The following is an 11,966-nucleotide window of genomic DNA, read 5'->3' as shown; positions in this document are numbered from 1 at the left end:
AAAGAGATGGTGATTCCCAATTTTAACATCATCTCAAGGTGCCACACACTTGGCTGCTCCCCAAACTGCATGGCTGGACCTTAAAGAGACCTGGACGGTGCACAAGCCCAGTGGAAAACTAGGAGGTAAATATTAACATTCTAACAGAGGTTTACAGCCATCACACTGTCATCCTGTGTATGAGCAAGTGTGCTTTATTGCTCCAGCGAGCCCACCAGTTAGCTATTGTGTGTCCACGAGTATCAAGTCGCCTTTCTGTAAGGCATATTGGAAATGTGGTGAATGTTTATCAGTACAGAACGATTATGCTTAAACTCTTTCTATTTCTGGCTCTTTGCCTGTCTTTTTCTCCCTCTTTCTCTCACAACTGCCTTTGAGATCACAAAAAATACCTATGTCGTCATCAAAGCTCACCACCAGCCATGGCGCTACAGCAGGAAATCTCCACAGCAACAAGGGAGGGTTGTTGATTAGGTAAAGATAATGGCCATATAAAACAGATCCAGCCCTCTACAGGTGCATTGAAGGGATCACCACTTAAGCTGTCTGTATTAGTATCGACTGGTGCAGCGTTTGTGTGTGCATGGCTTCTGACAAGGGCGGGGATTGGCAGTGTGTCATCTTGTGTGTCTCTGACTGTGTTCGTGTATTGGATATGTGTGTGTGTGTGTGTGTGTGTGTGTGTCTGGTAGAGGATCAGTGTATTACCCCACAGATTGTGTCTCACCATGCAGGGGCCACCACAGCAGGTCTAAGTGGAGGTAAGGCAATGCCAACACAACCCATTCATGAGTAAACATCAGATTGTATGCACAAACAGCGTAGAGGATTACAGGGCTACATGCCAACAGCAGCTACTGATGGAAGGATATCCCAACATCCCTGGTAGGATAGAATGACTTTACTTTAAGCCTCCAATAACTGATTTTTCTTTTTTGGCCACTTGTGGGCAGCAGAAATAAGTTGTTAACACAACATTGACACATTCTCACCTTTTAAGTTGGTGAACTTGTTAGTAAACAGTTGCTTATTTACTCATATAGCAGTCGTGGAGCAACATTATCATCCATTTGGAGTCCAACATTCACTCTGTTTTGGCTATGTATTTGGTCTCTACCAACTCCTGAGGGAAATATCAGTCTCTTCAACTGCTTAATGCTCTGCTATGTTCACCATCTAGCTGCTAACTATGTCTGGCTGCCATTTGGTGCTAAGCATGTAGTGTACAGCAGGTTTTTAGAGCTTTTTCGCCAAAAACAGCTGCCTGCTGCAGCAAAATCGGCACTATGAGCGTGGTGACAGTGAACCAAAACAGTAAAGTTGCAAGCTATAAAGCTATAAAGCTCTGTAAAGCCAAAATAATGTATCTACCTTGTATGACCTTTTAAAATATGCACATGAATGATTACAACTTTTCCTAACATACATAACATAAAATAAGAGAAACCTTTTTTATCCTTTACACCTGCCACCTACAGTACATGTGGCTCGTTTATTTCTTCATGACTTTCAATTGAGTGCTGTTTACATGTTCACTAGCAGAGCCATACCATTGGCAGCTGGGAAGGATGGTTGCTAAGGCTGATGATTCTGCTGCTACTGCTGCCACAAAAATCTGATTATTCCTGGATGCTGATTGGCTGATCAGTTCCAATTTTCCTCCTTATTTTTCCTCCTTATATGCAAACACAAAAAACAAAACTATCTCAGACATATTCATGATACACACACACACACACACACACACATATATATATATATACAACACATGCAGGCACACAAACAAAAACATTCAAAATAATATCTGCAGCATATTCAGACCCAGATGTTGAGACACATTGGATTTTTTCAAGACGTTAGAAGGGCTGATCTGCTGCCAGTCATCTCAGTTTTTGCTGTCAAAGCAAACAGACAGATGGTGGAGAGGGTGATAGCGTAAAACAGAGAGAGAGAGAGAGATGCTGCTCTGCTGTGCTGGATGACTCATCACTCTGTCACTGTGACCTTTATCTGCTAACCTCTCCACCTCTATTGTTCCGTCCCTCCCCTTCATTTTCATTTTCTGCACACCTCTAACTACATTTCCTGCTGACTATGTTTCTCCTCACTTCCACTACTACTCACCCTCTTCTCTGTGACACATATCTGGTCTTCCGGACATCATTTCAATCTTTTCCTCCTTTTGCTTTCCTCCCATTTGCTAAGGGAGATTTCCTTAGTGTCACTGCACATTCAATGGACGTTTCAAAGTCACGCTGCCAAGCCTCTTTGTAAAGGAGATCTACATCTTCAGCTGTGCATACCTACTCATGCAGCATAGATATCATTACTGTAATATACTCCCAAGTTTCCTCTCTAAGCTAAGTCACACCTTCAGAGTTAGGTGATTGATTTTTCCTTGTTTTCGAAGGCTGAGAAAACAACACAAACTGAAACCACATCCAGAATCAATACTAGAGTACTCTACTCTGAAAGGTAAGGACATATCTCATCATGAAAGCAGTGATCATCATCAGCCTGGCTGCTCTCAACAGGCAGGTAAAGAACTTCCAAGGTCAACCTCTAAATATAGAGGAACCCCAGAGGGAGACATGTAGGGAGAGAGAGGAGTGAGGGGAGAAAATGAGGAATAAAAGAGAAATGAAGGGTCAAAATAAGTTAATGTGGTAATTAAGTTCCTTAGTGAGTTGTCATAGAGGAGAGGGCCTGTCATGGAGTGCTAATTTGATGCCTACATGCCAAAATTAATTAGGAATGGAAGGACGATTTCCATGTGTTCACAGTGAAATGAGAGGTGGCATGTGGAGCTGTCGCTCAGTAATTTAGGAATACAAGTTTAACAGAGACAAAGGATCCAAGTTGTGTAGCAGAGCATGTAATATCATTAGTGCTATTATGTGCGTGTGTGTGTGTGTGTGTGTGTGTGTGTGTGCCATATGTGTGTATTTGGTTTAGTTTCTCCATTCTCTATTGAAGTTTGTTGTCTTGGAGCTATGAAGAAACATGGAGTTAGTATGACTTTGTCTAAATAAGTATTTCAGTTTCAGGTTCTTGCATCTCTGCGTTAAAGGTTCAGGTGTGTGCATGCACGTGCAAATACAGTAGCTTATTACATCTGTGTGTGTGTGTGTGTGTGTGTTATAGCTTATGAGTGAGTGATCACCTGCTGCAGCACCCGCAGAGGTCATCCAGGACAAAGCTCCTCCCCTGCAGTCTGCTGTCATAAGTTGTATCAACACCCTCTTCTCTCCTTCACTCTGTCTCTTACTCCCTCTCCTCCTCCTCCCTCTCTCACTTCTACATGTTCTGCTGCAAAGAAAAGGGTGGAGATTTTAGGTGTGCAGGTCTGCTGACTCGCGCACAGATACACAAATATGCTGATCATCTCACAATTGAATCTCAACTGAACTATTAGCGTGGGATTGCAGTGAAATTATTCTCTGAGCAAATTAATTGAACATCATGGGCATAACGGGTTCTGTGCACATTATGGAGTTCTGGGCACTCCCTGCACTTTCCTGTTGTCCCGACCATCATTACACAAAACATATCGTTTTTCTTATCCACAGCTCAAACCAAACTACAACACAGACATTTCTGCCCAGCCACTACGGAGCACCAGCTGGCACAAGGAGTCACAATCGAAAATTGCCTAATTAATTTAAAAAATATGTTTTAGTCAGTGAAAAGGTGCTCAGACGTGGTTACGGCAGTCATGTGGGGCCATTAGTTGGAAAGCATTCTTAGGTTTCTCTCTGAGGTTCCATCTGGTCTGCTCGGCTGAACACAAAACAGAATCAATGGTCCCATTTGGAGACTTGGCACAACTTGAAGGTGAGAGGGAACAGGAGACAGAATTGAGGATCTAAGATGGTTGGAGGGTCAATGGCCCTCAAAACTCTGGGTAACTAGTAATATAAAAGTATTAATACTCTAGATATGGGGTTTTCAATGTCTGGCACTGTAGACCCCCCCTCAGACAACAAAGAGACAACTACACCCCCAAACTGCATCAGTTTTAAGGAGCGTCTTTTTTTCTATGAATCTCTGCAGATTTACCGACATCATCTGGAAGTGTAAGTCACACAGTCTATCTAGTCAATCTAAAAATATGTGTATAATGTCTGCATGTTGAGATTTGACTGAGTTATGACTCTGAGAAGGGGTATGAATTCTTCGTGGGAGTCAGGTGCTCAGGGTTGTGAGTTGTGTGTCACACGGTCACTGCTGCCGCTCCAACTGCTGAAAGTGTTGGTAAGTGGGCCAAATCACTGGGAAAATAACTAACTACAATAACACAACTCTGCTCACAGTTTGAAAACCCCTGCTGTAGATAGATGGAGCAGTGAGTTAGAGAAATTAGCTCAATAACCTTACATGCATCTCTTGTAAATTATGTTCATATGCAGCCATTTTTGCATTATTTGAATATGCTTTTGGCTAATTGCAATGCTCCCTGGACTAACATTTCTCTTCAACGTATCAGACATATTTTCTCTATTTGCAAAACCTTCAGTGTTTTTCTATTGGTTTTTTTTCTCAAGAAGATCTGGGGATGGCAACTGAAGATATGATTCAGATATTATAAGGTTCAATTATGGATCAGGTATAATATGGTTAAGGGATCATTCATTTATGGTAGGATTACAGTATGGTACAGTTTAGGTTAACCAACTAAAACCAGAAAAGGTCGTGGTCATGGTTATGAAATGTGACGTGAACATAGCCAGTGTATGTAAATTGTAAATGCAAAATAGTTGAAAATGAAACAAAACATTGCAGTCAACAGAGGAACCCACCCCTCCCCCAATGTCACCAAACTCAATCTTACATCCCATACTCTAAGTACCCTCTTCCCCGTCCCGCTAGTAAAACTGTGTTATAGATGACTGCTGTGAATGTGGCGGTGGATGATGAATCACTACATTTCTGTCACCCAGCATTGGATATTGGTGGCTTGACTCTTAGCTGCCCTCCATTTAGAATTGGGTTCTTCTTCATTTACATTCACAGCCGATGAGGATTTAAGAGTTCCTGGCCATCAATCAGCCTGCTTATGTAAAAGTGTCGATCGCTCCTCATTGAGACCTTCAGCCAGAGTGGCAAACTGGTTATCAGCTCTGTGCAGAGTGCGCTGCCGCTGCAGTCCCTGCGGTCCCATGTCATCATCTTAATCAGTATTTTGACATTTTGATTGGAGAAGGATTGCATATCATGTTGAACCTGTCCTTGGGCTGTAGAGAATGGCATAGCAAGGAGAACACATGGGGGAGGACATGTAGTATCCCACATGTATTCTCACGGGTGTTGTGGAGTCTCTTTTTCTTTCGTGCGCAATTCCCACTTTCTGCCTGAAGAGGTATCTGGGTTTTCACCTGGCCCACTTTCAAGCAGTGGAGGAAAGAAGGGCAGGGAAGACCGCAAGAAAACTGCACCAGTTAATTTGACTGTATAATCATTGAACTTCTAGTTTGCATTCACAGCTGTTAGCATAAGTCCTCTGTATGTGAGTGTGTGTGCGCCTGCATGTGCTTAATAGGTCTGGGCAGTTTTTAGTGGACTGTGATACAGTATGCAGGTCTGTATATGATCAGATCATAATCAGCGACTCAACAAATTGTACTGAAGCCTGCCTCTGTATCATGCATACACAAGGACCTCACAGTAGTGAGGTAATGTAGTAATGTTTGAGCTCATACTGAACTGTAATATTTGCGCAGAGAAACCTAACAAGGCACACACGCAAACAGATTATCCCAACACAGACACAGGGCCACTGCCAGCAGCCATTCAAACTTGCACACACCCAGTCAAGCACTCAAACCATGAGATATAGGAAAATAATGAAACAATGACTGATTTGGCATATTTGAATAGCTCGGGCCTGTTGACCTGGGACATGACCTGTTCACACAGTGGTCACATACATGCCCAGGTTCTGCAGCTGCTGGCTCATTACCCCTCATTCCCTCAATTAATTGCCCTCATTTCAGTTCAGAAGAAGATTTCCCCTACAGTGTTTATTTTTCTCATTTTCCCCTAACACAGGGGCAAGTCAATTACAACATTTTAGGAAAATCCATTCCTCATTGTTGTCAGTTTCTACCTTTAACTGTTGTTTTATCCTTTATCATCCCCTGAGACTTGCATGTTTTGTTGAAACCCGTTTCCACCCTGTGGTGGGCGATGCTTCCCCTTTAATGTGGAGCGGTGAGGACAGGAGTGTCGGGGAAGGGGGAGCGCAGAGGGATGGGGCGAGGCGCGCAAGAAGCTCTTAGTATGCGCTGCGATGCCCTACTGCAGCCCACGCGTCTCAACTATGGTGAATTATGGTGAAATATGAGAGACATGGGAAAAACTGGCAGCTCAAAAACGGTTGGTCGTGATGAGATGACAGCCGCTGGACAGATTAGTCAAACGAGGGAAGAAGGACAGTTATGAAGGAATGGACTCACGATCTCAAGGCACCTGTTAAGAGGAGACAAACTGGATAAACACACATGCATCTGAGCACCAAGAGAATCAGGGTGAATTCCTGCATGCCATTATCTGAATTTATGCTGTAGTCCGACAGATAATGCTATGCCGCTTTGTTTAGTGCATGGAGTCTATTGTGGCTGTCCATGATCCACACAGGGGAGGGCTTCAAATGGCTTGAGCATGTCGGGCACCTGCCACTCCAAACTAACTCACCCGCGCTTGCCAATCAACTACAACACTGCCATTTAATGTTTGAATACCCCAGTGCATGAACCTGGCTGCTTTGTCTCAGATATATGAGAAACATAGTTATTCACCTGTTAAAAACGCCTCCAGAGGACTGCGTTATTCCATGGAATGGGTTGTTAACATAAGCCTCTACTTGTTACTAATGTGCATCACTGGTGTGTACATGTGGATATTCCCCATCAGAAAAAAAGATGGTGGAATTTTACGAGGAGATAAATTGGAAAAGAGCATTTTAACGCAGAGATGCAAAAAAAAAAACCTTCAGGAGGAATACGGACCTGTTTCCTGGATCAAACAGGTGATTTCGCTTTAGATGAAATCTGCCGAAGCATGGGGGCTTCCGAGTAGGAATACACAGACAGCAGCGCCTCCCTATAAGTCTCAGCAGACACCAGGCGAGAGGATTTACTTTTGCTGTCGTTGCAGGCGGCGTATTGTTCTGAAGTGGGGGCGTCATATGTTGCTGACGCCCGCATTGTTAGATTTGCTTTAACGAGAATCACTTTATTCCCACAATATCATCGCCCCCCGCCCCCACCAGCTTCAACCTGTAGCCTAGCTGCATCACAACATGTATCTGCTGGTCGCTGAGGCGAGGGAGGTAACTCCTGCATCCTCACGCCTTGTCCCCTTCTCCCACTCCCACTGCTGCGTTGCTGCAGAGCCGGAGCTTCGGGTGATGTATGGTTGGCAGAAGTGAGCTGCTTTGACCGTTGGGTGCTGACTTTTGACCGGACACTTCTGGGCCCGCTAGGCAGTACCAAGCCTCACAAGTGCCAGTGCAAACAGGTAGGACTTTTGGATTTTTATACAGATATTGTTGTTTTTACTAACAAATTACATCTGTGGGTAAAATAGTGTGGCCTGAAATAGATATCCAATACTATTGGCCTACATCTTCATGCATATAGCTTTTGTGCAGTGGCCTATGAAGTTTGAAGGTTATAGTATACTGTTCAAATGGATCTGCAGTAATGCAGTGGGCTATATCAACCACTGGCTATGACAAACATGCCTAGATATAATTTGCTGATAAACTATTAATTTGATCAGTGACTTGATGATTTTTTTTCTCGCTTTGGGAGAAATTGTTTGTCACATCACACATACAGAGAGGGAAAAACGAGATTATATGGAGCACTCAACATATAATCAGATTTGTTGGTTGTAATTGCACCCTGTGAGAGCTGATACAGTATTACTGGCTAGCATATTGATCCAGCAGTGCGCTCATATTAGGGAGAACTCATAACCTAATACACATAGACACAATGGAGCCAATTCGCTGAATTGTTATTTTCCCTGCTCTTGCCTGTTTGCAAGAAGGTCTTGAAATAACACAGCGTTTCTGGGAATTACTGACAATTTAAGTCGGTGGAAGATGTTACGTTTAACAAAATGAATATGCAAGTAGGAGTTTTCTGGCTCATGGCATTCATTATTGCAGCGTGTATCTGCTTTCTGCCCTGTCCTGTAGCTCTTCGCAGGCAGATCCGCCTGTACACGAACCCACAAGCGTGTGGAGCCTTCATCTCCTCGTGGCCCGACGTGGCCCCACCCTGTCTGAAACCTGCAGGTCCCATCTTCTTCCAGCATGACGGTTGCTACCAGCGACCCTGCGGACGAAGCCGCAGCACATCCAGGTCAGCCTCATGACCAGTACGACCCAGAGCCGGATCATGAGTGCTGCGAGAGGGTCGTCATCAACATCTCAGGCCTGCGCTTTGAGACGCAGCTCAAGACCCTCTCCCAGTTTCCAGAGACACTTCTGGGGGATCCCAAGAAGAGGATGAGGTATTTTGATCCTCTCCGGAATGAGTACTTTTTTGACCGGAATCGGCCTAGTTTTGATGCTATTCTGTATTATTACCAATCAGGAGGGAGGCTGCGCCGGCCCGTTAATGTGACCCTGGACATCTTTTCTGAGGAGATCCGGTTTTATGAATTAGGCGAGGAGGCTATGGAAATTTTCAGGGAAGATGAAGGTTTCATAAAGGAAGAGGAACGACCTCTGCCAGAGAATGAGTTTCAGAGACAAGTGTGGCTGCTGTTTGAGTATCCAGAGAGCTCAGGTCCTGCTCGCATCATTGCCATCATCTCTGTCATGGTGATTCTTATCTCTATTGTCAGCTTCTGTCTGGAGACACTGCCAATTTTCCGAAATGATGAGGTGGAGATTTACAATGCTCCATACCAGTCCAGGTCCAATGCCACCTTTACCTATGACAACTCGGATTATTTCACAGATCCTTTCTTCATCGTGGAGACCCTCTGCATCATCTGGTTCTCTTTTGAGTTCCTAGTTAGGTTCTTTGCCTGTCCCAGTAAAGCTGGATTTTTTGGCAACATCATGAACATCATTGACATAGTGGCAATCATCCCCTACTTCATCACCCTGGGCACAGAGCTAGCAGAGAGACCAGAAGACAGCCAGGCAGGCCAGCAGGCTATGTCTTTGGCTATTCTCCGTGTCATTCGTCTAGTCAGGGTGTTTCGTATCTTTAAACTGTCGCGTCACTCCAAGGGGCTCCAGATCTTGGGACAGACTCTGAAGGCCAGTATGCGTGAGCTGGGCCTCCTCATCTTCTTCCTGTTTATCGGTGTGATCCTCTTCTCCAGTGCTGTGTACTTCGCAGAAGCAGACGAGCCACATTCCCAGTTCAGCAGCATCCCTGAGGCCTTTTGGTGGGCTGTGGTTTCCATGACCACAGTGGGCTACGGAGACATGGTCCCTACAACCATTGGAGGAAAGATTGTGGGGTCTCTCTGTGCAATTGCTGGCGTGCTAACTATTGCCCTGCCTGTACCTGTCATCGTGTCAAACTTCAACTACTTCTACCACAGAGAGACGGAGGGCGAGGAGCAGGCACAGTATCTTAATATCCCAAGTGTGCCTAAAGCCAGCTCAGCTGACGATCTGAAGAAGAGTGGTCGGAGCGGCAGTGGATCCACTCTCAGTAAATCTGACTATGTGGAGATCCAGGAGGCTGATAACCACAGCACTGAGGGCTTAAGACCAGAGGGCATGAAAACAGGAAACTGCACCCTGGCTAACACTAACTACGTAAACATCACTAAGATGCGTACAGATGTATAATTTGAGCTACTGTATATGGTTAACTTCAGCTGGGGTCTACAGGGACTGTAACGGGAGGATGAAGGTACGACTGCCTGTATTGACCAATTTATGGCGCCTAGTATGGGAGTCCAGAGCAGATGAGTGAGATTAACTTGGAGAAAAGGTCAGTAGATCGCATATCATACAACTGCCATCTGTCTTATTTAGGACATTGTCAGTGTCTGCATGGAGTTAGTCTTACCTATGTGACAGTAGTCGTCCTGCTCGCAAAAGTAGCCAAATAGTAGCCTAACCAGTAATAATCACTATTAACAACATAAAGGGAACACTAGTTTCTACCTTTTTGCTCAAACTGCCGCCGGGAGAAGATGCACGATAACAATAATTTTGATCAGTGTTATCTTTATGTTTAACTGTAACTTAACATATTAACTTGTGATTTAAAACAGGCCATACTATCAGCATTCATGAGCAACTTGAATCTGCTGCTCTAACTGCCAAGGTCCTGACTCAGAGAAAAAACTAAATCTCCAAGATCACAGCCGCTCTGTCAGGGGAAAACTGAAGTGAGCAACAGACAGCGAGAGCGAAACTAATATGCTTTTGGCCAAATGGTCATTTGTTGCTTTCCCTGTCAGAGGAAAAACCTTAGTGCACTAGCATTTCTCCCTGGGCCTGCACTAGATATTGTCTAGTACTAGATTGTGGCCTCTGTAGAGACCAACAGATAGATGACAGCGTTGTGCTGTGATTCTAGACCACAATAGCACTCCTTTTTCTTTTTCCCGTCACTTTTCCATGATGAAGCTCAAGTGGATTTACAGTATGTGCACTCTCAAGACTCTGCCTTTTTATGTTTCCAGCCAATGCAGGCTTGCAGGTGAACAGAAGAAATGTCTCTCTAAACAGAGTGAATGTCTTGTTTATTTGATTTGTTTTAGTAATACAATGAATGTGTGCTTCTCACCTACATTTTTTTATGGAACCAATACCTGACGTAGAAAGAAAGATATATTATATAATATTTTCTGTGTAGCGTTCTGAGTGAGTGCCTATTTCTCCATTCCCTTAACTGCACCTTTAAGTGTCGCTTTAGCCGCCACAGTATAACAGACAGTGAGAAGTGTTCAGTTTGACGCCACTGCCCAGCAAAAATGTTGCTGTTCTTGACTTCATTGCATTCCATGTTTGTAGAAGTAGATCAAATGAGATTAAGGAGCGAACTAGGGTGAGTTTTTAACTTGTTGTTTTTGTCAGAAGCTAATTTTTATCTATGGCGTTTTTTTACCATGACAATATACTTTGTGTGTCCAAAATGCGCATAATTGAGCTGAAAATCATTCCTCAAACTTTAAAACACGATTCAAGGTATGGCAGAAAAGTTAAATCGTTTTATGTATAATTAATATATGTTTTTTATGGTATTAACTCAAAAAGTTTAATGTGAAAGTTTTTCTAAAGGCCCATTACCAAAGAAAGAGCTCAGTGATCAACTCAAATGAATCTACGACAACTTTACCATCTATTGTCATGCCAGCAAGGCCAGCTTTGTATTATTCAGCTAGATAAGTGACAAGAAGCATTGACAGCATTAAAGTCTGCTGTAAGCTTGCTTGTGATATCCAGAAGCTCATTAGCAATACAGGTAAAGGTGATTGCTTTTACCTAATCAAGCTGAAAAATAAGTTGTGCTTTCATATATATTTCTCCCCTTAAACAAAAGATTAAACGTAGTAAACTTTGCCGGCCTCAACAAAAAAAATCAGTTATTTTGTAACAAGTGTTACGAGCTCAATTATCAGGTCGCTGAAGGCAAATGTGCCACCACCTGGCACACTGTATCTTGGGTTGTAAAAGAAATTAATTTTGTATCAGTATTTTTTTATTATTTTTGGTACTCATGCAGCTTGAAGAGTCATTCCATTGGTGCATTTTGCCCACATAATGCAGGACCTAGGCTATGTGTCCTGTATCAGTTGTTTTTATCAAACAGATAGACCGCTATTCTGCTATTATAGTGCTGCATGTCCTTTGAAGTATTCATTGTAGCATGAATTAGTATGAATAATACTTAAGAAGCAAACTGACAAATATATTCCTATATCTCTAGAGGTACTGGCGCTATGTGCAATATACTGTCTGAAAGATAAGTGTCTTG

The 11,966-nt window shown here is 43.4% G+C and overlaps 1 protein-coding gene across 1 annotated transcript; it reads left to right on the top strand.

Moving 5' to 3' along the window:
• Positions 1-8,323: 8,323 nt before the first annotated feature.
• On the top strand, positions 8,324-9,826 carry kcna2b (potassium voltage-gated channel, shaker-related subfamily, member 2b). Its single transcript, XM_070909795.1, has one exon. The coding sequence runs from the start codon at positions 8,324-8,326 to the stop codon at positions 9,824-9,826; it is 1,503 nt and encodes a 500-aa protein (XP_070765896.1).
• Positions 9,827-11,966: the final 2,140 nt, after the last annotated feature.

The sequence above is a fragment of the Enoplosus armatus genome, chromosome 8 (genome assembly GCF_043641665.1).
Source record: "Enoplosus armatus isolate fEnoArm2 chromosome 8, fEnoArm2.hap1, whole genome shotgun sequence".
NCBI lineage: Eukaryota > Metazoa > Chordata > Actinopteri > Centrarchiformes > Enoplosidae > Enoplosus > Enoplosus armatus.
Note: the sequence above shows the minus strand (reverse complement) of the source record. Positions and strands in the feature narration are given on the sequence as shown.

Bases quoted from the DNA above. Each gene is read 5' to 3' on its own strand.
- kcna2b (XM_070909795.1), top strand. From the start codon at position 8,324: ATGACGGTTGCTACCAGCGACCCTGCGGACGAAGCCGCAGCACATCCA.